General features: G+C 44.6%; 6 protein-coding genes and 1 long non-coding RNA gene across 9 annotated transcripts in view; 2 read left to right on the plus strand and 5 right to left on the minus strand.

Moving 5' to 3' along the window:
* LOC133847820 (flotillin-2) overlaps positions 1–22,242 on the plus strand; it is a 122,514-nt gene that overhangs the window by 74,043 nt on the left and 26,229 nt on the right. The window lies entirely within an intron of this gene.
* LOC133847902 (glucose dehydrogenase [FAD, quinone]) lies at positions 305–2,771 on the minus strand. The gene is made up of 2 exons (XM_062283192.1): positions 1,707–2,771; positions 305–1,293 (listed from the first exon to the last, which is right to left on the minus strand). The coding sequence occupies exons 1-2, from the start codon at positions 2,677–2,679 to the stop codon at positions 392–394; spliced, it is 1,875 nt and encodes a 624-aa protein (XP_062139176.1). The 5' UTR covers positions 2,680–2,771; the 3' UTR covers positions 305–391.
* On the minus strand, positions 4,165–7,515 carry LOC133847816 (glucose dehydrogenase [FAD, quinone]-like). Its single transcript, XM_062283063.1, has 2 exons — positions 7,116–7,515; positions 4,165–6,632 (listed from the first exon to the last, which is right to left on the minus strand). Exons 1-2 carry the CDS (start codon positions 7,431–7,433, stop codon positions 5,058–5,060), a joined length of 1,893 nt encoding a protein of 630 aa, XP_062139047.1. The 5' UTR covers positions 7,434–7,515; the 3' UTR covers positions 4,165–5,057.
* LOC133847824 (uncharacterized) lies at positions 7,591–12,803 on the plus strand. Its single transcript, XR_009895193.1, has 2 exons — positions 7,591–7,622; positions 12,325–12,803. It is a non-coding gene; the product is annotated as an uncharacterized LOC133847824 (long non-coding RNA).
* Positions 8,324–12,165, minus strand: LOC133847812 (glucose dehydrogenase [FAD, quinone]-like). The gene is made up of 2 exons (XM_062283058.1): positions 11,795–12,165; positions 8,324–10,208 (listed from the first exon to the last, which is right to left on the minus strand). Exons 1-2 carry the CDS (start codon positions 12,110–12,112, stop codon positions 8,607–8,609), a joined length of 1,920 nt encoding a protein of 639 aa, XP_062139042.1. The 5' UTR covers positions 12,113–12,165; the 3' UTR covers positions 8,324–8,606.
* LOC133847814 (glucose dehydrogenase [FAD, quinone]-like) lies at positions 12,727–16,109 on the minus strand. Its single transcript, XM_062283060.1, has 2 exons — positions 15,730–16,109; positions 12,727–14,471 (listed from the first exon to the last, which is right to left on the minus strand). Exons 1-2 carry the CDS (start codon positions 16,045–16,047, stop codon positions 12,870–12,872), a joined length of 1,920 nt encoding a protein of 639 aa, XP_062139044.1. The 5' UTR covers positions 16,048–16,109; the 3' UTR covers positions 12,727–12,869.
* LOC133847813 (glucose dehydrogenase [FAD, quinone]-like) lies at positions 16,675–20,325 on the minus strand. The gene is made up of 2 exons (XM_062283059.1): positions 19,945–20,325; positions 16,675–18,540 (listed from the first exon to the last, which is right to left on the minus strand). The coding sequence occupies exons 1-2, from the start codon at positions 20,260–20,262 to the stop codon at positions 16,939–16,941; spliced, it is 1,920 nt and encodes a 639-aa protein (XP_062139043.1). The 5' UTR covers positions 20,263–20,325; the 3' UTR covers positions 16,675–16,938.

Raw genomic sequence — 22,242 nt, forward strand, 5'->3', positions numbered from 1 at the left:
CTTGGCCCAATGAAAATCCATGTTAAAATAATTTCTACAAATTTGTAATCAATTACTCCTTGAGTTGTCGAAATTCATGGGTTTCAGTTTGAAAAGCACTGAACTAAGAAACTTGCATGGTTGAAAAGTCACTGGGCTGACGTTTTGTGAGTCACTGTGCCAAAACGATCCGCAGTGGTTTGGAAGTAATTGTACTAAGCAGCTTTCATTGCAGTGCACTGCTTGTTGAACAGCTGACCGCACTGCTTGCAGCGAGTATTGAAACCAAGCGCTGCTTGCTTGTGACAAAATTATTTGTAAAAACTTGTTAACAAATCTTACTTGGTTTATTCCATAAAAAAAAAAATTAGAAAAAAATTGAAAAAAAAGATATACATATAAGACTATTAGCTTAGAGTTCGGTGTGCTGATTGGTGCCCAGATAATCCTCCTTGATCATATCGGCTCCCTTTTCGCCAATCATAATGCAAGCAGCATTCGTATTGGCGCCCACAATATCGGGCATGATACTGGCATCAATGACACGCAATCCCTTCGCGCCATGGACACGCAGACGGGCATCAACGACTGCAGTCGGATCGCTGGCGGGTCCCATGCGAGCTGTGCCCACCGGATGGTATACGGTGGTAGTCATGTGACGAATGTAGCAACGCCAGTAATCATCCGACTGATACTCTAGATCGTTACAGGCCTCCAGATCGACCTTGTGGAGTGCAGCTTCGCGTTCGCCGAACGCCTTCGTCTCGGGTAGACGTTTGTAGATGTTAAGGGCACGAATGTAGGTGTCGACATCGCGTTCATCTGTCATGTAGCCGGGATCGAGGAGCGGCGCATCCAAGTAGTTGTTGCTCTGCAACTCGATGCGACCCGCCGAGAAGGGTTTCAAATGCAGCAGGTACGTGATGTAGGTGTTTGTATTCTGATTCGCCGACAGTATGCTCTTGGCCACACGCTCATTGAAACCGGTGGCAGCCACATAACCCTTCAGCTCGGGACTCTGCATCAGACTGAAGAAGTTCGTTGTCTGGATATCGGGATTGGGGCCGTGCAGCGACGTTGTGTTGATGAAGCCGGTCAATGCGGTCGCCTCGTGATGCAGCAATTTGCTGTATCTACCCATCAGGAGATTGAACATGGCATCGACCAGTTCTTCCTCGGTGGGCTTGCGGGCCGTTGACTTGTCGATCTGGAAGATAACTGGCAGACTGGCGTGATCCTTGAGGTTGCGACCCACGGGCAGATCGAGTTTAACTGGTACTCCGATGCTCTTCAGGTGCTCCGCTGGTCCAACGCCTGTCGAGTGGGAAGAAAATCATACTATTAATTGAAGATCTGTTGAATTTCTTGTAATTCGGTTAGGATAAAGGGGAGAAAAACTGCTAAGTAAAGGTCTTAAATAAGTCGAATATTTATGCCCTAATAATTGCATTTTTTCCATTAATCTTAATCTTGAGTTTGGAGCGCAAGGTTCAAGGCATCGTGGTGCGCTGTTCAAGAGTCTCGTTCGCCGTTATCTACTATTATAGTATAGCGGAAAATTCAGAGGTTCACACAGAACTCCCAACTGTACTACAAAACTTTACTCTACTTCGGGGGTTTTTGTTTTATGCTCTATGTCGTATCTTATCGCACTTCTACGATTCCGGTGCAGATTAGAGCTTAAAGAGGCTCCGATTACTTTCTGTCCCCTGTTGACATTCACTTACCCGAAAGCATAAGAATCTGTGGCGATCCAATGGCGCCCGCCGACAGGACAATCTCCTTGCTGGCACGCACCGTGTACTCCTTGCCCTCGCGATGCACAAATGTGACGCTTTCCGCCCGCTGCTGTCCGTCGAGATTAACGCGCTTGACGTGCGCATGGCGCACAATGTGCAGATTCGGTGTGTCCTTGCGCAGATGCGAGTGGGCAGTGGTGATGCGACGTCCGCCATCCTGGGTGCCCAGGATATCCATTTGGCCGACAAACGAGCCTTCGGTAAAGTCCGGTGCACTGCCGTAGCCCATCTCCAGCATGCCGGCGCGAATGGTGCTGCGGAACTCGTTGTCCGACACATAGTTGTTAAGGCCCATGGGACCACCAACGCCATGATCACCGGCCTTGTAGTCGGGACGTGTGGAGCGCAGATCCTCGGCCTTGCGGAAATGATGTAGGACATCGTCGTAGCCCCAGCCGGGATTGCCGCGCTGCTGCCAATCGTCGAAATCGAAGCGAGTTCCACGAGCATAGATCATTGCATTCATGCCATTGGTGCCGCCAAGCATTTTGCCGCGTGGCCAGTGGCAACTGCCGCCCTCCATGGCCATGCAGGCGCGTCCATTCGGTTCCGTGTGATACTGCCAGTCCCACTTCGAGAACTGTGTGGCCATGTGCCAGGCAACGAATTCCGTTTCAATTGGCGGATCGCCGCCCGCCTCCAGCAACAACACTCGCCAGTTTGCCTGCTCCGCCAGCCGGCCAGCGACCACAGCTCCGGAGCTGCCGGCACCGATCACAATGAAGTCGTAGGGTTCGTTGAAGCCGCCCGATTTGTCCAGCCAATCGCCCTGATCCGCTGGCCACTGTTGCTGTCCGCTGAGATCGCAGTACTTGGCGATCAGTGTGGAGAGCAACAGCGACATTAATGTGTTTGCCGGACCCGCCGATCTGGCCGCACACTGTGCGCTCAGGAATTCCATGATTTAACGAGTGTGTGTGTGTTTCGCGCTTGACTTCTGGACACTGCCGTTGCCCGCGAGCTACTGTCCGGCGGACACAACCGGCAGCCGGCATTTGTACGGCCGAGTTGGGTGTCGCATTCGCATGCCGCACGCGTTGCCGTAAATCACCTGCGCCATTTGCATTGCAAATAGCAAACGAAGGCGAAGCCCGAGTATGAGAATCGGACACCGTGTGTGTAGTTCGGTATAGTTCTTCTACTCTCTCGTTCTCGTTCTCGCTCTCGTTGCGGGCCGGACGGACGCGCCTTTATCACCCAGAGCGATTAGATGTGACATTGAAGAGCGGGTGCAGCCACAGCAGCCTAAGGTGACACCGCTCACACATCGAACACCTTCTCTGATAAGGCCCCGCTCCTCAAATGGCTGTTGTTTTGTTTTGCTTTTTTATTGGCCACAAGCGCTGTGGAGCAATGCCAGCGCCCGCCATTCCGTCTGCCCTGCCAACCCATCCATCTATCCATCTGTCCATCTATCTATCCATTCATTGAGCTGTGGTCTCCGATAAGTTTCCAACTACAAACATGCACAGCTAGTTTGATAAGCCAAACCACCTGGAACTATGATTACTCGTTCCCGTTCGCACTCGTTGCGGTATCTTTATGCCAGCCATCACCACCATCACCATCATCATCGTTGCGATTAGGCCGAGGCAAGGCAGCTCTCCGACGCCAGCATTTTCAATTAACTTATTGTCAACCTGTTTTCAAAGTGCGCTGCTGGGTGCGGCTGCCACATAGCACACAATACCCTAACTACTTTAGGGTGTCTTCAACTCTTGATAAGCTATGATGTTATTAGTTTTGAGTAAACATTTTTAGCATTTGTATCGATGACACTTACATGATGACCTTTCCCTGTTAATATTTCAATAAATGAATTGACATTTTAAGGCTGATTGTAAGATGGGAATTAATTTAAAAAGTATTTTTAACACTAAAGTGTTCTTATTGCTGAAAGGTAATATTATGTGTGGTTCAATTATTTGTTTGAATTATTCTCAATATTATGCTCCAAAGTTCGTCTTAAAATATGTAAGAAAGCAGTCGAGAGTGCTCGATTTTGAGATACCCACTACACATTTTAAATGCAAACAGTGTGGTATTATGTTGAAAATATATCAATTTAATATATCAAAAATACTAAAATATACTATTTTTGGTATATGTGTATCATTACGTATGAAAATGAATACAAAATATACCAGATTGTTTACTGGATGCTCAAATTTTCTTTCTTTTACGCTACTCAAAATCATTTGCCAAATGTAATCCACAAAAAAAATATAAAGTTTTTTTTATGACTTTAATAATGGCTTGAGCATTAAATATTTTAAAAACAAAATCGTTATCAAGAGAAATATAATTGTTTCATATATGAAATAAACATTTAAATACATTTTAGTTAAGAGATTTTTAGTACGAAGAAAGAAAACAAAATGCTAAATACAAAGCAAATAATTATATAATTTTATGGATTGAATGCAAAAATAGAATTAAAGGCTAACGCTTGTTAACAGCGCTTTAGGGAGGACCCCATTAACAATAAATCACAAGCTTGTTCTCTGCGCCGCAATAATTGATATGATAAGGTTTCGTGATAACAGCGATTATCTTGCCAAAACGTCAATAACAGCTACTTAGTTTTTAAGTTGCATTTAAGCCCTGCACTCATTGTAAGTACTAATTATGGGTTTCATAAGGATTAAGTGAGCTTTACAATACATGTCTCTTGATTGTGGCGAATTATAACAACTTAAAGCCCAAGCAAAGGTGCTTCAAAGTCGACTATAATCAGTCGATTGTTGAGTTGCTTTGAAGCAAGGGCTTTAGTTTCGCATTGTTTTAAATTTGATTTCAAGTTTCTTGCCATTTCCAAAGCAAATTCGAATGCAAGTGTCAAGAACTTTTGAAGTGCATTTCATCAACGAATTCAATGAGTCAACGTGACTGAACGTATCACATTTGCATTTGCAACGCGAGAAACAAATGAAAATACTCTCAACTTGGGAGAAGTTTGTTTATCCAAAAAAATGCATTGCGAATGTATTAAGAATCAAGTAATTTTTGACTTGCTGAAAATTGCTTAATACTTAAGATATTTTCGTTTGAATTCGTGTAATTTAAAAATGGAAATTTACCACAACAAAATTTGGGATACAAATGCATATTGAATTGTATAATTTGGGTTTGAAATTAATTGAATTCCCTTACGCATTTATTTTCTAGTCATTATACATTTGCTTATACATATATCTATCTGAGTATCTGGTTGTTGGTTTAAGAATCCTATCGACACTTTCGAATTATAAATATTAAAAATTTCTGTTTTGTAAAAAATTAGACGTAGTCGTGGGTGTGTGAGGCAGCCCAGTCCTTGGCAATAAAGTCCGCCGCCCTTTCCCCGATCATGATGGCTGCGGCATTCGTATTGACACTGACGATATTAGGCATAATGCTGGCATCGGCCACACGTAGATTGTCGACACCGTGCAGCTGAAGGCGGGGACTGACACAGGCCTCCGGATCGCTGGCCGGTGACATCTTGAGGGTGCCCGACAGATGGTAGGCCGACATTGAAAAGTACTTCGCATAGCAGCGCCAATAGTCATCGGATCGATACTCATACCTGGCATCGCACTCCTCAATGGGTATGTGCGTGAGTTGGGCATCCGATGCCTTGTAGGCGGCAGTGTCGAGCAGTTGCTCCTGGTATCGTATGCCACGCAATATCGTTGCCAAATCTTCGGGGTGGGACAGATAGTTGCTGAAGAGGAGCGGAGCTTCGTTGGGGTTTTCTTGGCGCAAACGCAACTCGCCCTTGGACTGGGGATGCGAGAGCAACACAAAGATGCAGAGCAGATCGGAGTCGATCAGTAGCTGCTGCAGATGCTGTACATACTGCTCCTGCATGCTGAGTCCGCCTACAAATATGGCAAGCACATCGTGACGGCCGCGCGGCGTGAACAGATGATGCAGCTCAACGTCCGGATAGCGTTGATCGCTGCTGCTGTTCGTGTTGATGAATCCCACAATGGAGGCGGTGCCAATGTTGGCCAACGAACCCTTGCGACTCAACAGATACTCATAGATGCTGTCAAGTATCTCCTTTTCGGACTGCGGCTCGTTCACCTGCAACTGCATGAAGATCGGAACTAGGACATGATCCTGAAGATTCTTGCCCACGCCCGGCAAATCTCTGAGCACCCGTAACTGCAGCTGCTCTAGCTCTTGGCCTGGCCCAATTCCCGAGCGCAGCAGCAGCACTGGTGAATCAATGGCGCCCGCCGAGAGCACTGCCTCCTTGGCCACGCCCACGAGGTAAGTGTGTCCGTTGCGCTCAAAGCTCACAGCTTCCACACGTTGTGCTGTCGCATCGAAGTGAAGCTGCTTGACCAGCGCATGCTTGATCACCTTCAGATTACGGCGTTTCGACACACGTCCCAAGTACTCCTTGCCAGTGGAAGCACGTTCTCCGTGCTGCGCTGTCACCGGCACCTGGGCATAGCCCACGAAGCTGCCCTCGGCGAACTCGCGCACCCGCGGCACACCCAGCTCCTGAGCTCCCTCGTAGATCATAGAAAAGGGCGGGTCTTGTGGCGTCTCGAAGTAACTCAGTTTCACGTAGCCCTGAGGATGTGTGGCATTGCCGACGGCACGCACAGACTTCTCATAGTAGGCGAGCACCTCGTCATAGCTCCAGCCCGTGTTTCCCATGTCGGACCAGTCGTCGAAATCGCGACGATTGCCGCGCAGAAAGGCCATCGCATTGACGCTGCCGGTGCCACCAATCATGCGACCGCGTGGCCAGTAACAGCGTCCTTGCTTCATGCCCAGGCAGGAGCGAGAACTCGGCTCCGTGTAGTAGTTCCACATAAAGTTTGTGTGCTGCAGGCCAAAGAAGAGTGCTGGAATCTGGTGGAGCGAAAAACACCCGGAACGTTCAGTTTACTTGATTTTTCACCCGAAGCTATTTAACTCTCGATATATACTGGATATATATATATATATATATATATATATACTGAATATATATATATATATATTTCTTTTTTAAGCAGCTCCTATATCTCTCGCTTATCTTAGATGTCAAACACCTTGTTAGATGTGTACTATATGTAAAACTTTCGCTTTAACAGAAGACTGTTAACTTCTCTGTTATTTCCAATATCTTCCTTTACGCTTGAAATATGCACTTTCATTTCATTTATAACTTCGGCATTTGGGAAATATTCTCTTCCTCTTGCCCGATTTATTACATGTTTGCTATTTAAGCAACTGGTTCACTTGTTGCTCCATTTAAAGCAGTTTCCTACACACACAAAATAGTTTCCGTATTTGACGCTTACAACTCCTGTTTACAGTTGAGATTTTGCCTCGAGCTTGGGGGGAACTTACCTCGGATTCGACGGGGGGATCTCCTCCAGCCTCGAGGACGAGCACACGCCAGTTGGGGTTCTCGCTGAGGCGACTTGCAACCACAGATCCTGCCGACCCGGCGCCAATCACAACGAAATCAAAGTCCAGCTCTTGGCGCTGCAGTTGGGGCAACAGCTGATCGCCTGCATCTGGTGGCCAGAGGGAGGCGGGTGCCACACGACACTGGGTGGCGAGTAGACTCTGGAGCAGCATGGTGACCATGCCTTGGAACAGGCCGATGGCAGGTGTGCCACACTGTGTGGCATGGGTGAGGTTACTTGTTGTTGTGTCCAACATTTGAGCCGTTGGCGAATTGAAGCGCTGCCTGCGCTTGCAATTTGCTTTTATACAGGCGATAACAGCAAACTGCCAGCCAGTTAGTCTGTAACTCTGCCCGTTTGTCTGTCTGTCTCTGTCTCTGTCAGCCGGTTATCGCAGCAGCTGAGATGTTATAAGCGATATCAATCTATACATGAACTGCATCTGGTGCTCAGTGCTCACTGACCCCAAATTACAATTTGGGACTTTAAAATAATGAGAAATTCGATTCACTTTTCGGTCAGAAGTTCGCAGTTCAACTCAAAGAATGACAAATTTGTGTGGAAATCGGAAAAAACAAGATGCATATTTATGTATGTATACCCGCTACCCATAGGGCAGAAGGGTATTCTAACTTTGTGCCGGCAGGAAATGTATGTAGCAGGTAGAAGGAGGCATCTCCGACCCTTTAAAGTATATATATTCTTCATCAGTAACAACAGCCGAGACGATCTAGCCATGTCCGTCTGTCTGTATGTCCGTCTGTGTGTCTGTCCGTCCGTCCGTATGAAACACTGGATCTCGGAAACTATAAGAGATAGAGCTATAATTTTTTTCGACAGCATTTGTTATGTTTGCACGCAGATCAAGTTTGTTTCAAATTTTTTTTAAATTTAATTTCAAGTTTCCATTCCCAAAGCAAATTCGAATGCAAGTGTCAAGAACTTTTGAAGAGCATTTTAACAACGAATTCAATGAGTCAGCGTGACTGAACATATTAAATTTGCATTTGCAATGAAACAAATGAAAATACTCTCGACTTGGGAGAAGTTTGTTTATTCAAAACAATACATTGCGAAAATATTAAGAATCAGGTAATTTTTGAAACTTGCTTAATACTTAAGATATTTTCGTTTGAAATAGTGCACTTTAAAAATAAAAACTTACCACACAAAACTTTGGGATACAAATGCATATAGAATTGTACAATTTGGGTATGAAATTAATTGAATTCCCTTACGGATTTATCTTCTAGTCATTATAGATTTGCTTATATATCTATCTGAGTGTCTGGCTGTCGGCTTAAAAATCCTTTCGACACCCTCGACTGAACGAATGTTTGAATTATAAATATTACAGATTTCTGTTTGGTAAAAGAAAAGCTTGCAAATTTCTAGCTTATACTTAAAATGAGTTACTTCAAACTGTTGTTCACAAGTCGTAGTCGTGGGTGTGGCGATTGTCCTCGCGGTCATCCCCCAAGGCAACCCAGTCCTGGGCAATAAAGTCCGCCGCCCTTTCCCCGATCATGATGGCAGCGGCATTCGTATTAGCACTGACGATATTAGGCATAATGCTGGCATCGGCTACACGCAGATTGTCGACACCGTGCAGCTGAAGGCGGGGACTGACACAGGCCTCCGGATCGCTGGCCGGTGACATCTTAAGGGTGCCCACCTGATGGTAGCAGGTCATTGAAAAGTACTTCGCATAGCAACGCCAATAGTCATCGGATCGATACTCATACCCGGCATCGCACTCCTCAATGGGCATGTGCGTGAGTTGGGCACCCGATGCCTTGTAGGCGGCAGTGTCGAGCAGTTGCTCCTGGTATCGTATGCCACGCAATATCGTTGCCAAATCTTCGGGGTGGGACAGATAGTTGCTGAAGAGGAGCGGAGCTTCGTTGGGGTTTTCTTGGCGTAGACGCAACTCGCCCTTGGACTGGGGTTGCGAGAGCACCACAAAGATGCAGAGCAGATCAGAGTCGATCAGTAGCTGCTGAAGATGCTGTACATACTGCTCCTGGATGCTAAGACCACCCACAAACATGGCAAGCACATCGTGACGGCCACGCGGCATAAACGAATGATGCAGCTCAACGTCCGGATAGCGTTGATCGCTGCTGCTGTTCGTGTTGATGAAGCCCACAATGGAGGCGGTGCCATGGTTGGCCAACGAACCATTGCGACTCAACAGATAATCGTAGATGCTGTCGAGTATCTCCTTTTCGGACTGCGGCTCGTTCACCTGCAACTGCATGAAGATCGGAACTAAGACATGATCCTGAAGATTCTTGCCCACGCCCGGCAAATCTCTGAGCACCCGTAACTGCAGCTGCTCTAGCTCTTGGCCTGGCCCAATTCCCGAGCGCAGCAGCAGCGCTGGTGAATCAATGGCGCCCGCCGAGAGCACTGCCTCCTTGGCCACGCCCACGCGGTAAGTGTGTCCGTTGCGCTCAAAGCTCACAGCTTCCACACGTTGTGCTGTCGCATCGAAGTGCAGCTGCTTGACCAGCGCATGCTTGATCACCTTCAGATTACGGCGTTTCGACACACGTCCCAAGTACTCCTTGCCAGTGGAAGCACGTTCTCCGTGCTGCGCTGTCACCGGCACCTGGGCATAGCCCACGAAGCTGCCCTCGGCGAACTCGCGCACCCGCGGCACACCCAGCCTCTGAGCTCCCTCGTAGATCATAGAAAAGGGCGGGTCTTGTGGCGTCTCGAAGTAACTCAGTTTCACGTAGCCCTGAGGATGTGTGGCATTGCCGACGGGACGCACAGACTTCTCATAGTAGGCGAGCACCTCGTCGTAGCTCCAGCCCGTGTTTCCCATGTCGGACCAGTCGTCGAAATCGCGACGATTGCCGCGCAGATAGAGCATCGTATTAACGCCGCCGGAGCCGCCAATCATGCGGCCTCGAGGCCAGTAGCAGCGTCCCTGCTTCATGCCCAGACAGGAGCGAGAACTCGGCTCCGTGTAGTAGTTCCACATAAAGTCCGTGAGCTGCAGGCCAGTGAAGAGTGCGGGAATCTGGTGGAGAGAAAAACACCCGGAACGTTTAGTTTACTGGATTTTTCACCCGAAGCTATTTAACTCTCTACATCATAATTAATTGAAGATACTTCTGTCTAATGAACTACGAGGCCTAGCTATATACCTTGGTTGCATTTTCTATATCTGCTGTAAATATCTTGGTCTACATCATCAGTCATAAGTCGATGTTGACATTCTTGTTGTTCATCCATTATTAACTAAAATCATGCTCATGAATTCCCACTCAAAACACCTTAAACTTTTGTAACCGTGTAAGAACTTTGTTTATTGTATCTCGCATAGAAGCAAATTCACTGGTGATTACTGCATTGCGCGAACAAGAATATTAAGGAAAGCGAAAATATTAATAATTGTGAATTGCTGCATAGGGCAGACTGTGAAAACTCAATCATTACATACTTTCTTACTTTTTTTTGCCTAAAACTACATGAGGTATAAAACAACTTCATCCCGCTGCGCGGGACAAGCTATAGCAAATTATATATATATATATATTTTTTTTTTTAAGCAGTTGCAATATATATATATATATATATATATACATATATATATATATATATTTTTTTTATATATATAAATATATATATATTTATATGTTTAACATCTCAGATAAGCGAGAGATAATTTTGCGTCAAATAATGAACAAAAACACCTTTAATTAAATAAATTGCAGCTGCTTAAAATATAGATATATATATTTAAATTTTTGTTTTTTTTTAAGCAGCTGTAATTTATTTAATTATTTGCATTTGCATTAAGTATATTACTCACATAAGACAGCGCGCAAATATTGTTGAGATTTTTGTCTATGAAGAAATTAAGCTTATCCATATTGTAAAATTAAGCAATATGCAGACGAAAACATTTAAAGTTCAACTACATGAGAGATAGCTTAGTTATTGTTATCAGATTTTACATCGAGCTATTAAGCTTTTAAGGTTACACCTTTAATATAAATTATTAAGTTTATTTACAGTACGCTGTCATATCAATTTTAATAACTCTGTTGACGCTGCGCTTTAACAGAACACTGTTAAAGTTAACAGTGGATTTTTGTTTAAATAGTACTTAAGAATTTTTAAACGGTTCTTTTTCGTCCTTTTTTCCCGCCTTACGGTATTTTATATTTCAACTAGATACCGAGAGATAACTTCGTTAACAGCGAACTGTTATTGAGTTTTTAAGCTTTTATGGTTTCACTATTCATATAAATTAAAAAAAAAACGACTTATGTTAATTTTGTTAACTGTTAGTTTCCCTCTATTAACGCTTCGCTTTAACAGAAGACTGTTAATTTCTCTGTTATTTCCTATATCTTCCTTTACGCTTGAAATATGCACTTTCATTTCATTTATAACTTCAGCATTTGGGAAATATTCTCCTCCTCTTGCACCTTTTATTACATGTTTGCTATTTAATCAACTGGTTCACCTGTTGCCCCATTTAAAGCAGATTTCCACACACACACACACACACACACACACACACAAAAGTTTCCGCATTTGATGCTTTCAATTCCTGTTTACTGTTGAGATTTTGCCTTGAGCTTGGGGAGAACTTACCTCGGATTCGACGGGGGGATCTCCTCCAGCCTCGAGGACGAGCACACGCCAGTTGGGGTTCTCGCTGAGGCGACTTGCAACCACAGATCCTGCCGACCCGGCGCCAATCACAACGAAATCAAAGTCCAGCTCTTGGCGTTGTAGTTGGGGAAGCAGCTGATCGCCTGCATCCGGTGGCCAGAGGGAGGCGGGTGCCACACGACACTGGGCGGCGAGTAGACTCTGGAGCAGCATGGTGACCATGCCTTGGAACAGGCCGATGGCAGGTGTGCCACACTGTGTGGCATGCGTGAGGTTACTTGTTGTTGTGTCCAACATTTGAGCCGTTGGCGAATTGAAGCGCTGCCTGTGCTTGCGATTTGCTTTTATACTGGCGATAAAAGCAAACTGCCAGCCAGTTATTCTGTAACTCTGTCCGTTTGTCTGTCTGTCTCTGTCTCTGTCAGATAGTTATCACAGCAGCTGAGATGTTAACTCAAGGGGCAGCAGCAGCAACAACAATGAATCAGTCTATATATGAACTGTATCAGTTTCTCAGTGCTCACTGACCCCGAAAAGTTCCACTGCCACAGTTGCCACAGAGCGAGTGAAGTATCAAGTCATGAACTCATGCAATCAAGCAGCTAAATTCTAGCTATTCAAAGAAGCGGACTCACAAGTTCAACTGAAGAGGTGAATAGAACTCTGCAAAACATGACACAGCTGGCTATAATAATATTTTCTTTAATTAGAATAATGTAAATTATAATTTGGGACTTTAAAATAATGAGAAATTCGTTCCACTTTTCGGTCACAAGTTCATAGTTCAACTGAAAGGATGACAAATTTGTATAGATATCGCAAAAACAAGATGCATATTTATACCCGCTACCCATAGGGCAGAAGGATATCCTAACTTTGTGCCGGCAGGAAATGTATGTAGCAGGTAGAAGGAGGCATCTCCGACCCTATAAAGTATATATATTCTTCATCAGCATCAACAGCCGAGACGATCTAGCCATGTCCGTCTGGTTGGTAAAAATAAAGCTTGCAAATTTCTAGCTTATACTTAAAATGAGTTACTTCAAACTGTTGTTCACAAGTCGTAGTCGTGGGTGTGGCGATTGTCCTCGCGGTCATCCCCCAAGGCAACCCAGTCCTGGGCAATAAAGTCCGCCGCCCTTTCCCCGATCATGATGGCAGCGGCATTTGTGTTGGCACTGACGATATTAGGCATAATGCTGGCATCGGCTACACGCAGATTGTCGACACCGTGCAGCTGAAGGCGGGGACTGACACAGGCCTCCGGATCGCTGGCCGGTGACATCTTGAGGGTCCCCGACTGATGGTAGCAGGTCATTGAAAAGTACTTCGCATAGCAACGCCAATAGTCATCGGATCGATACTCATAGCCGGCATCGCACTCCTCAATGGGCATGTGCGTGAGTTGGGCACCCGATGCCTTGTAGGCGGCAGTGTCGAGCAGTTGCTCCTGGTATCGTATGCCACGCAATATCGTTGCCAAATCTTCGGGGTGGGACAGATAGTTGCTGAAGAGGAGCGGAGCTTCGTTGGGGTTTTCTTGGCGTAGACGCAACTCGCCCTTGGACTGGGGTTGCGAGAGCACCACAAAGATGCAGAGCAGATCAGAGTCGATCAGTAGCTGCTGAAGATGCTGTACATACTGCTCCTGGATGCTGATACCATCCACAAACATGGCAAGCACATCCTGACGGCCGTGTGTTATGAACAGATGAAGCAGCTCAACGTCCGGATAGCGTTGATCGCTGCTGCTGTTCGTGTTGATGAAGCCCACAATGGAGGTGGTGCCAATGTTGGCCAACGAACCCTTACGACTCAACAGATACTCATAGATGCTGTCAAGTATCTCCTTTTCGGACTGCGGCTCGTTCACCTGCAACTGCATGAAGATCGGAACTAAGACATGATCCTGAAGATTCTTGCCCACGCCCGGCAAATCTCTGAGCACCCGTAACTGCAGCTGCTCTAGCTCTTGGCCTGGCCCAATTCCCGAGCGCAGCAGCAGCGCTGGTGAATCAATGGCGCCCGCCGAGAGCACTGCCTCCTTGGCCACGCCCACGAGGTAAGTGTGTCCGTTGCGCTCAAAGCTCACAGCTTCCACACGTTGTGCTGTCGCATCGAAGTGAAGCTGCTTGACCAGCGCATGCTTGATCACCTTCAGATTACGGCGTTTCGACACACGTCCCAAGTACTCCTTGCCAGTGGAAGCACGTTCTCCGTGCTGCGCTGTCACCGGCACCTGGGCATAGCCCACGAAGCTGCCCTCGGCGAACTCGCGCACCCGCGGCACACCCAGCCTCTGAGCTCCCTCGTAGATCATAGAAAAGGGCGGGCCTTGTGGCGTCTCGAAGTAACTCAGTTTCACGTAGCCCTGAGGATGTGTGGCATTGCCGACGGGACGCACAGACTTCTCATAGTAGGCGAGCACCTCGTCGTAGCTCCAGCCCGTGTTTCCCATGTCGGACCAGTCGTCGAAATCGCGACGATTGCCGCGCAGATAGAGCATTATATTGACGCCGCCGGAGCCGCCAATCATGCGACCGCGTGGCCAGTAACAGCGTCCCTGCTTCATGCCCAGACTGGAGCGAGAACTCGGCTCCGTGTAGTAGTTCCACATGAAGTTTGTGTGCTGCAGGCCAAAGAAGAGTGCAGGAATCTGGTGGAGAGAAAAACACCCGGAACTTCATCATTACATACTTTCTTACTTTTTTTTACCTAAACTAACTAAAGTAAAAAACAACTTCATCCAATATAATGAAATGCTACGCGGGATATGCAAAAGCAAATGATATATATATATATATATATATATATATATATATATATATATATATATATATATATATATATTTATTTATTTTTAAGAAGCTGTAATTTATTTAATTGAAGGTGTTTTTGTTCATTATTTGGCCAGCTGCTTAAAAACAAAACAATATATATTTATATATATATATATTTATATTTTTATACCTGCTACCCATAGGGTAGAAGGGTATTATAACTTTGTGCCTGCAAGAAATGTATGTAGCAGGTAGAAGGAGGCATCTCCGACTCTATAAAATATATATATCCTTGATCAGCGTCAACAGCCGAGACGATCTAGCCATGTCCGTCTGTCTGTAGGTCCGTCTGTGTGTCTGTCCGTCCGTCCGTATGAAACACTGGATCTCAGAAACTATAAGAGATAGAGCTATAATTTTTTTCGACAGCATTTGTTGTGTTTGCACGCAGATCAAGTTTGTTTAAAATTTTTGCCACGCCCACTTACGCCCCCGCGAATCAAAAACAATCGAATAACAAGAGTAATTTTAAAGCTAGAGTTGCGAATTTTGGTATATACAATAATACTGTAGTAGTTATGATTCCTGAAAGTTTGGTTGCCATCAGATAAAAATTGTCGAAGTTATTTAAGAAATACTTTTGTATGGGCAAAAACGCTAACTTACTAGGGGTCTTAGTTGCTTTGGCTGACAATCTGGTATATTTTGAATGCGGTACTATATCGATATACCAAACACACCATTTGGTATATTTTTAGTATCTTTGAAGTATACTATATTCAGTATATTTTGAGAATAATACCGCAAAATATATTGCTATTATGCAAAATGGGTAGCGGGTATCTCACAGTCGAGTACACTCGACTTTCGCTTTAACGGATTTCTGTTAACTTCTCTGTTATTTCCTATATCATCCTTTACGCTTGAAATATGCACTTTCATTTCATTTATAACTTCGGCATTTGGGAAATATTCTCTTTCTCTTGCCCGTTTTATTACATGTTTGCTATTTAAGCAACTGGTTCACTTGTTGCTCCATTTAAAGCAGTTTTCTACACATACAAGTTTCCGCATTTGATGCTTACAATTCCTGTTTACAGTTGAGATTTTGGCTTGAGCTTGGGTTGAACTTACCTCGGATTCGACGGGGGGATCTCCTCCAGCCTCAAGGACGAGCACACGCCAGTTGGGGTTCTCGCTGAGACGACTTGCAACCACAGATCCTGCCGACCCTGCGCCAATCACAACGAAATCAAAGTCCAGCTCTTGGCGTTGTAGTTGGGGAAGCAGCTGATCGCCTGCATCTGGTGGCCAGAGGGAGGCGGGTGCCACACGACACTGGGCGGCGAGTAGACTCTGGAGCAGCATGGTGACCATGCCTTGGAACAGGCCGATGGCAGGTGTGCCACACTGTGTGGCATGCGTGAGGTTACTTGTTGTTGTGTCCAACATTTGAGCCGTTGGCGAATTGAAGCGCTGCCTGTGCTTGCGATTTGCTTTTATACTGGCGATAAAAGCAAACTGCCAGCCAGTTATTCTGTAACTCTGTCCGTTTGTCTGTCTGTCTCTGTCTCTGTCAGCTGGTTATCGCAGCAGCTGAGATGTTGACTTAAGCGGCAGCAGCAGCAATAACAATGAATCAGCTATATCAATCTATATATGAACTGTATCTCGTGTGCTCGACTCCTGCCTCACAGCTCAGTACTCACTGACCCCGACACGTGCCACTGCCACAGTTGCCACAGAGCGAGTGAAGTGTCGTGTCATGAACTCCTCAGCAAATTAGCGGCGAGAGAATTGTCGCCATTTTCATAATTGCAATTCTGCAAGCTCATGCAATCAAGCAGCTAATTTCTAGCTATTTAAAGGAGCGGACTCACAAGTTCAACTGAAGAGGTGAATAAAACTCTGCAAAACATAACACATCTGGCTATAATAATATTATCTTTAATCAGATTAATGAATATTATAATTTTGGACTTTAAAATAATGAGAAATTCGTTTAACTTATCGGTCACAAGTTGACAGTTCAACTCAAAGGATGACAAATTTGTAGAGAAATCGGAAAAAACGAGTGTCAAGAACTTTTGAAGAGCATTTTATCAACGAATTCAATGAGTCAACGTGACTGAAATTAATTGAATTCCCTTACGCATTTATTTTCTAGTTATTATAGATTTGCTTATATATCTATCTGAGTGTCTGGCTGTTGGTTTAAGAATCCTTTCGACACCCTCGACTGAATAAATGTTTGAATTATAAATATTAAAGATTTCTTTTTGGTAAAAAAAAAGCTTGCAAACTTCTAGCTTATACTTAGAATGAGTTACTTCAAACTGTTGTTCACAAGTCGTAGTCGTGGATGTGGCGATTGTCCTCGCGGTCATCCCCCAAGGCAACCCAGTCCTGGGCAATAAAGTCCGCCGCCCTTTCCCCGATCATGATGGCAGCGGCATTTGTGTTGGCACTGACGATATTAGGCATAATGCTGGCATCGGCTACACGCAGATTGTCGACACCGTGCAGCTGAAGGCGGGGACTGACACAGGCCTCCGGATCGCTGGCCGGTGACATCTTAAGGGTGCCCACCTGATGGTAGCAGGTCATTGAAAAGTACTTCGCATAGCAACGCCAATAGTCATCGGATCGATACTCATACCCGGCATCGCACTCCTCAATGGGCATGTGCGTGAGTTGGGCACCCGATGCCTTGTAGGCGGCAGTGTCGAGCAGTTGCTCCTGGTATCGTATGCCACGCAATATCGTTGCCATATCTTCGGGATGGGACAGATAGTTGCTGAAGAGGAGCGGGGCTTCGTTGGGGTTTTCTTGGCGTAGACGTAACTCGCCCCTAGACTGGGGATGCGAGAGCAACACAAAGATGCAGAGCAGATCAGAGTCGATCAGTAGCTGCTGAAGATACTGTACATACTGCTCCTGGATGCTGAGACCGCCCACAAACATGGCAAGCACATCGTGACGGCCGCGCGGCATGAACAGATGATGCAGCTCAACGTCCGGATAGCGTTGATCGCTGCTGCTGTTCGTGTTGATGAAGCCCACAATGGAGGCGGTGCCATGGTTGGCCAACGAACCCTTGCGACTCAACAGATACTCATAGATGCTGTCAAGTATCTCCTTTTCGGACTGCGGCTCGTTCACCTGCAACTGCATGAAGATCGGAACTAGGACATGATCCTGAAGATTCTTGCCCACGCCCGGCAAATCTCTGAGCACCCGTAACTGCAGCTGCTCTAGCTCTTGGCCTGGCCCAATTCCCGAGCGCAGCAGCAGCGCTGGTGAATCAATGGCGCCCGCCGAGAGCACTGCCTCCTTGGCCACGCCCACGAGGTAAGTGTGTCCGTTGCGCTCAAAGCTCACAGCTTCCACACGTTGTGCTGTCGCATCGAAGTGAAGCTGCTTGACCAGCGCATGCTTGATCACCTTCAGATTACGGCGTTTCGACACACGTCCCAAGTGTCCCTTGCCACTGGCAGCACGTTGTCCCTGCTGTGCTGTCACTGGTACCTGGGTATAGCCCACAAAGCTCCCCTCGGCGAACTCGGGGACCTGCGGCACACCCAGCTCCTGAGCTCCCTCGTAGATCATGGAAAAGGGCGGGCCTTGTGACGTCTCGAAGCGATTCAGTTGCACGTAACCCTGAGGATGTGTCTCATTGCCGACGGGACGCACCGACTGCTCGTAGAGGGCGAGCACCTCGTCATAGCTCCAGCCCGTGTTGCCCATGTCGGACCAGTCGTCGAAGTCGCGACGATTGCCGCGCAGGTAGAGCATCGCATTGACGCCGCCGGTGCCGCCAATCATGCGGCCTCGTGGCCAATAGCAGCGTCCCCGCTTCATGCCCAGGCAGGAGCGAGAACTCGGCTCCGTGTAGTAGTTCCACATGAAGTCCGTGTGCTGAAGGCCAAAGAAGAGTGCGGGAATCTGGGGGAGACAAATATACCATACAATATTCAATTTGCGGGATTTTTCATCTGAAATGGGTCATTTCAAGTTACGTATATGAAATTTTATATGAGCTTTTGCCGTAATGTCTTACTCCCCCGGTAATAATATATTTAAGAGAAAAGGGACTTTTTACTAATGAAGTCCGTGTCAACAATTTCTATGTTCTAGTCAAGCATTTCCTAAATCTGAAGAATTGGTAAAACAACCTTGACATTTAAGTTGTTCTTCCATAATTTTGGAAATTTAATTGTGCTCTGCCTTCCACATGCAGTAAGAAACAACTTCATTCAATATTATAAAATGCTACGTTGGTAAATTATATATATGTGTATGTATAATTATAAGCAGCTGCACTTTATTGGACTGCACCTTATCACATGGTAGCATACTAAAACGTTTTTCTTCATCATTCGTGGAGTGATATTATCTCTCGCTTATCTTAGATGTCAAACACCTTGTTAGATGTGTATGTAAAACACCTTCTCCAACAAACATTTGCATTAAGTATATTTCTGAGATAACACAGAGTGCAAATATTGTTGAGATTTTTGTCTATGGACAAATGAAGCTTATCCATATTGTAAAATGAAGCAATATGCAGGCGAAAACATCTAAAGTTCAAGTAGATGCCAAAAGATAGCTTAGTTAACAGGCAACTGTTATCGTTATCTCATTTTACATCCAGCTATTAAGTTGTTACACAGTTAATATAAATTATTAAGTTCGCTATCTCTACTTAATGTTTATATTACAATTCAAATAACATATGTTAACACAGTTCTGTTAGTTTCGCTCTGTTAATGCTGCTGTTTACTTCACTATTTTTTTCTAATGTTAATATTAGCACTCGATACGTAGTTAACTTTTTGAAATATGCATTTTAATTTAAACTGAACTTAAGAATATTAAAAAGGTTCTTCTTCGTCCTATTTTCTCGCTTTATGTCACAATTTAACTAGATGCCGAGAGCTAACTTTGTTAACAGCGAACTCTTAACGAGCTTTTAAACTTTTAGGCTTACACCTTTTACACAAATTATTAAGATTGCTTTCTTCATATCATATAAACACTGTGCTGCTATATACATATAATTAAGTAACATATGTTAACTCTATCGATTGAACAATGTTCTGTATGTTTCGTTATGTTACCGCTGAACTTCACTGTTATTTTTCATATCTTCCTTTACACTTGAAATATGCTCTTTCATTTCATTTATAACTTCAGCATTTCCTTTTGCCCGTTTTATTACATTTAAGCAACTGGTTCACCTGTTGCTCCATTTAAAGCACTTTTCCACACACACAAAAGTTTCCGCATTTGACGCTTACAATTCCTGTTTACAGTTGAGATTTTGGCTTGAGCTTGGGTTGACCTTACCTCGGATTCGACGGGGGGATCTCCGCCTGCCTCGAGGACGAGCACACGCCAGTTGGGGTTCTCGCTGAGACGACTTGCAACCACAGATCCTGCCGACCCGGCGCCAATCACAACGAAATCAAAGTCCAGCTCTTGGCGTTGTAGTTGGGGAAGCAGCTGATCGCCTGCATCCGGTGGCCAGAGGGAGGCGGGTGCCACACGACACTGGGCGGCGAGTAGACTCTGGAGCAGCATGGTGACCATGCCTTGGAACAGGCCGATGGCAGGTGTGCCACACTGTGTGGCATGCGTGAGGTTACTTGTTGTTGTGTCCAACATTTGAGCCGTTGGCGAATTGAAGCGCTGCCTGTGCTTGCGATTTGCTTTTATACTGGCGATAAAAGCAAACTGCCAGCCAGTTAGTCTGTAACACTGCCCGTTTGTCTGTCTGTCTCCTCTGTCTCTGTTAGCCGGTTATCGCAGCAGCTGAGATGTTGACTCAAGCGGCAGCAGCAGCAATAACAATGAATCAGCTATATCAATCTATATATGAACTGTATCTCGTGTGCTCGACTCCTGCCTCACAGCTCAGTACTCACTGACCCCGACACGTGCCACTGCCACAGTTGCCACAGAGCGAGTAAAGTGTCGAGTCATGAACTCCTCAGCAGATTAGCGGCGAGAGAATTCTCGGCACTTTTCATAATTGCAATTCTGCAAGCTCATGCAATCAAGCAGCTAATTTCTAGCTATTTAAAACAGTCTCGCAATTTTAATTAACACTAAATTTCACGATTCCAAATTTTTGGGCAAGTTGCATTGCTTTCGGTGGTGGCGCCATCTAGTGTGTGCTAGATTTGCGATTTTGTTATTTCTGCTTTGAAATTTTGATCAAGTTGCCTGTGATGCTGGCGCCATCTAGCGTGCAATTGATTTATGTTATATTTTTACTGCAGCGAATTTGAGACTTTAGATAATGAAATCTTCATTCCACTTTTCATTCAGTGTATACATTGTTAATGATTAACGGGATGGACTTACAGATGCATATTTTGTTTAATAGATTATGAGAACAAAACATGACACATCTATATAGAGTATAGGCTATAGTAATAGTATTTACAATAAGCTTAATCTAAATTACAATTTCTAAGTAAATTGTTTAAGAAATAATTTAATATGTCAAAAACAGCTACTGCTGTTGGATCTTCATTTCTTTGATTGACAAACTGGTATTTTTTGCACTCTGTGATATATTTTGAACGTATTACTATTTCGATAGACCAAAGTATAGGTTTATTTTTCGAATAATACCTCACTTTTCTGCTTTTATTGGAAATGCGACTGATGCTTTCTTACTTTCTATCTATTACATTCAGGCAATAATGTTATTTTGAGAACATGTATTTTATTTATGTTTTTTAGAGCTCCTTCAATTCAATTCAGTCCGGCTTTTTCAAAACCCACGTGACTCGATTTAAATTTAGCATTTTCACGTTTTGTGCGAAGAGTTTAATTTAATTGCGATTACTTTGAGTTGTTTGTTGCGTATTTCAAGGAATCACTGAGGTTTATTCACTCTCGCAATATCATTATCAAACAACTGATAATTAAATAAATAAATTAAATATCGTTCGACAGTGTTGCTATTGACCCACTGCAGCGGGCATTGATCGAAATACTTTTATTGAAATAAAAATAATTTGTTTAATCGATTTCCGCACGCGGAGCGGACGACAAAAAAACAGCAGAGAAATTTGTTGTTATACATACGATACGATTACATTATCCAAAGAGACTCCGAGAATCTTTATATTTTGTTGTCTGTTGTAATAATTCATTGGGATTTCGTAACTGACCTTCTTCCAGAACAAATAGAGCTAAAGCAAGCGCTTAGATAAGCAGTTAGTTAGTTAGTTAGTTAGTTAGTTAAGAAAATCTTCAACTTCAAATAGGCAATTCACTCTAAGAAGTTCCCCTTTGTTGTCGATCGTAAAAATTTCACAAAATTTCGAGTTATCTTATCGAGTGTCAAATGGCAAACAGCAAATGCTAACTCAAGTTAATCCGTCTGCAATTTGTAGAATTATTATAATGGTATTTCTTATACTAAGTATGTAACAAATATCATTGTTGCCGTGCTGTGCTGTGTGCTGTGCAACCCAGACCCCGACAATGTCGATCAAGGACAGGTGCGCGCTGTAATCGGCAAATGAATGACAATAAAACAAAAAAAAAACAGAAAACAGAAAAAAACCAAAAGAATTCCACTTTTTTGTTCTGTCGGCTAATTGCTATAAAAGGCGCATAAATTTTATA

This window comes from Drosophila sulfurigaster, chromosome X (assembly GCF_023558435.1).
Source record: "Drosophila sulfurigaster albostrigata strain 15112-1811.04 chromosome X, ASM2355843v2, whole genome shotgun sequence".
Classification (NCBI taxonomy): Eukaryota; Metazoa; Arthropoda; class Insecta; order Diptera; family Drosophilidae; genus Drosophila; species Drosophila sulfurigaster.

Excerpts from the sequence above, each read along its gene's own strand:
- LOC133847902 (XM_062283192.1), bottom strand. The coding sequence starts at position 2,679 with ATGGAATTCCTGAGCGCACAGTGTGCGGCCAGATCGGCGGGTCCGGCA. Across the intron at positions 1,294-1,706 it reads ACAGATTCTTATGCTTTCGG|GCGTTGGACCAGCGGAGCAC; the intron begins GTAAGTGAATGT and ends CCCACTCGACAG.
- LOC133847816 (XM_062283063.1), bottom strand. The coding sequence starts at position 7,433 with ATGTTGGACACAACAACAAGTAACCTCACCCATGCCACACAGTGTGGC. Across the intron at positions 6,633-7,115 it reads ATCCCCCCGTCGAATCCGAG|ATTCCAGCACTCTTCTTTGG; the intron begins GTAAGTTCCCCC and ends TCGCTCCACCAG.
- LOC133847812 (XM_062283058.1), bottom strand. The coding sequence starts at position 12,112 with ATGTTGGACACAACAACAAGTAACCTCACGCATGCCACACAGTGTGGC. Across the intron at positions 10,209-11,794 it reads ATCCCCCCGTCGAATCCGAG|ATTCCCGCACTCTTCACTGG; the intron begins GTAAGTTCTCCC and ends TCTCTCCACCAG.
- LOC133847814 (XM_062283060.1), bottom strand. The coding sequence starts at position 16,047 with ATGTTGGACACAACAACAAGTAACCTCACGCATGCCACACAGTGTGGC. Across the intron at positions 14,472-15,729 it reads ATCCCCCCGTCGAATCCGAG|ATTCCTGCACTCTTCTTTGG; the intron begins GTAAGTTCAACC and ends TCTCTCCACCAG.
- LOC133847813 (XM_062283059.1), bottom strand. The coding sequence starts at position 20,262 with ATGTTGGACACAACAACAAGTAACCTCACGCATGCCACACAGTGTGGC. Across the intron at positions 18,541-19,944 it reads ATCCCCCCGTCGAATCCGAG|ATTCCCGCACTCTTCTTTGG; the intron begins GTAAGGTCAACC and ends TGTCTCCCCCAG.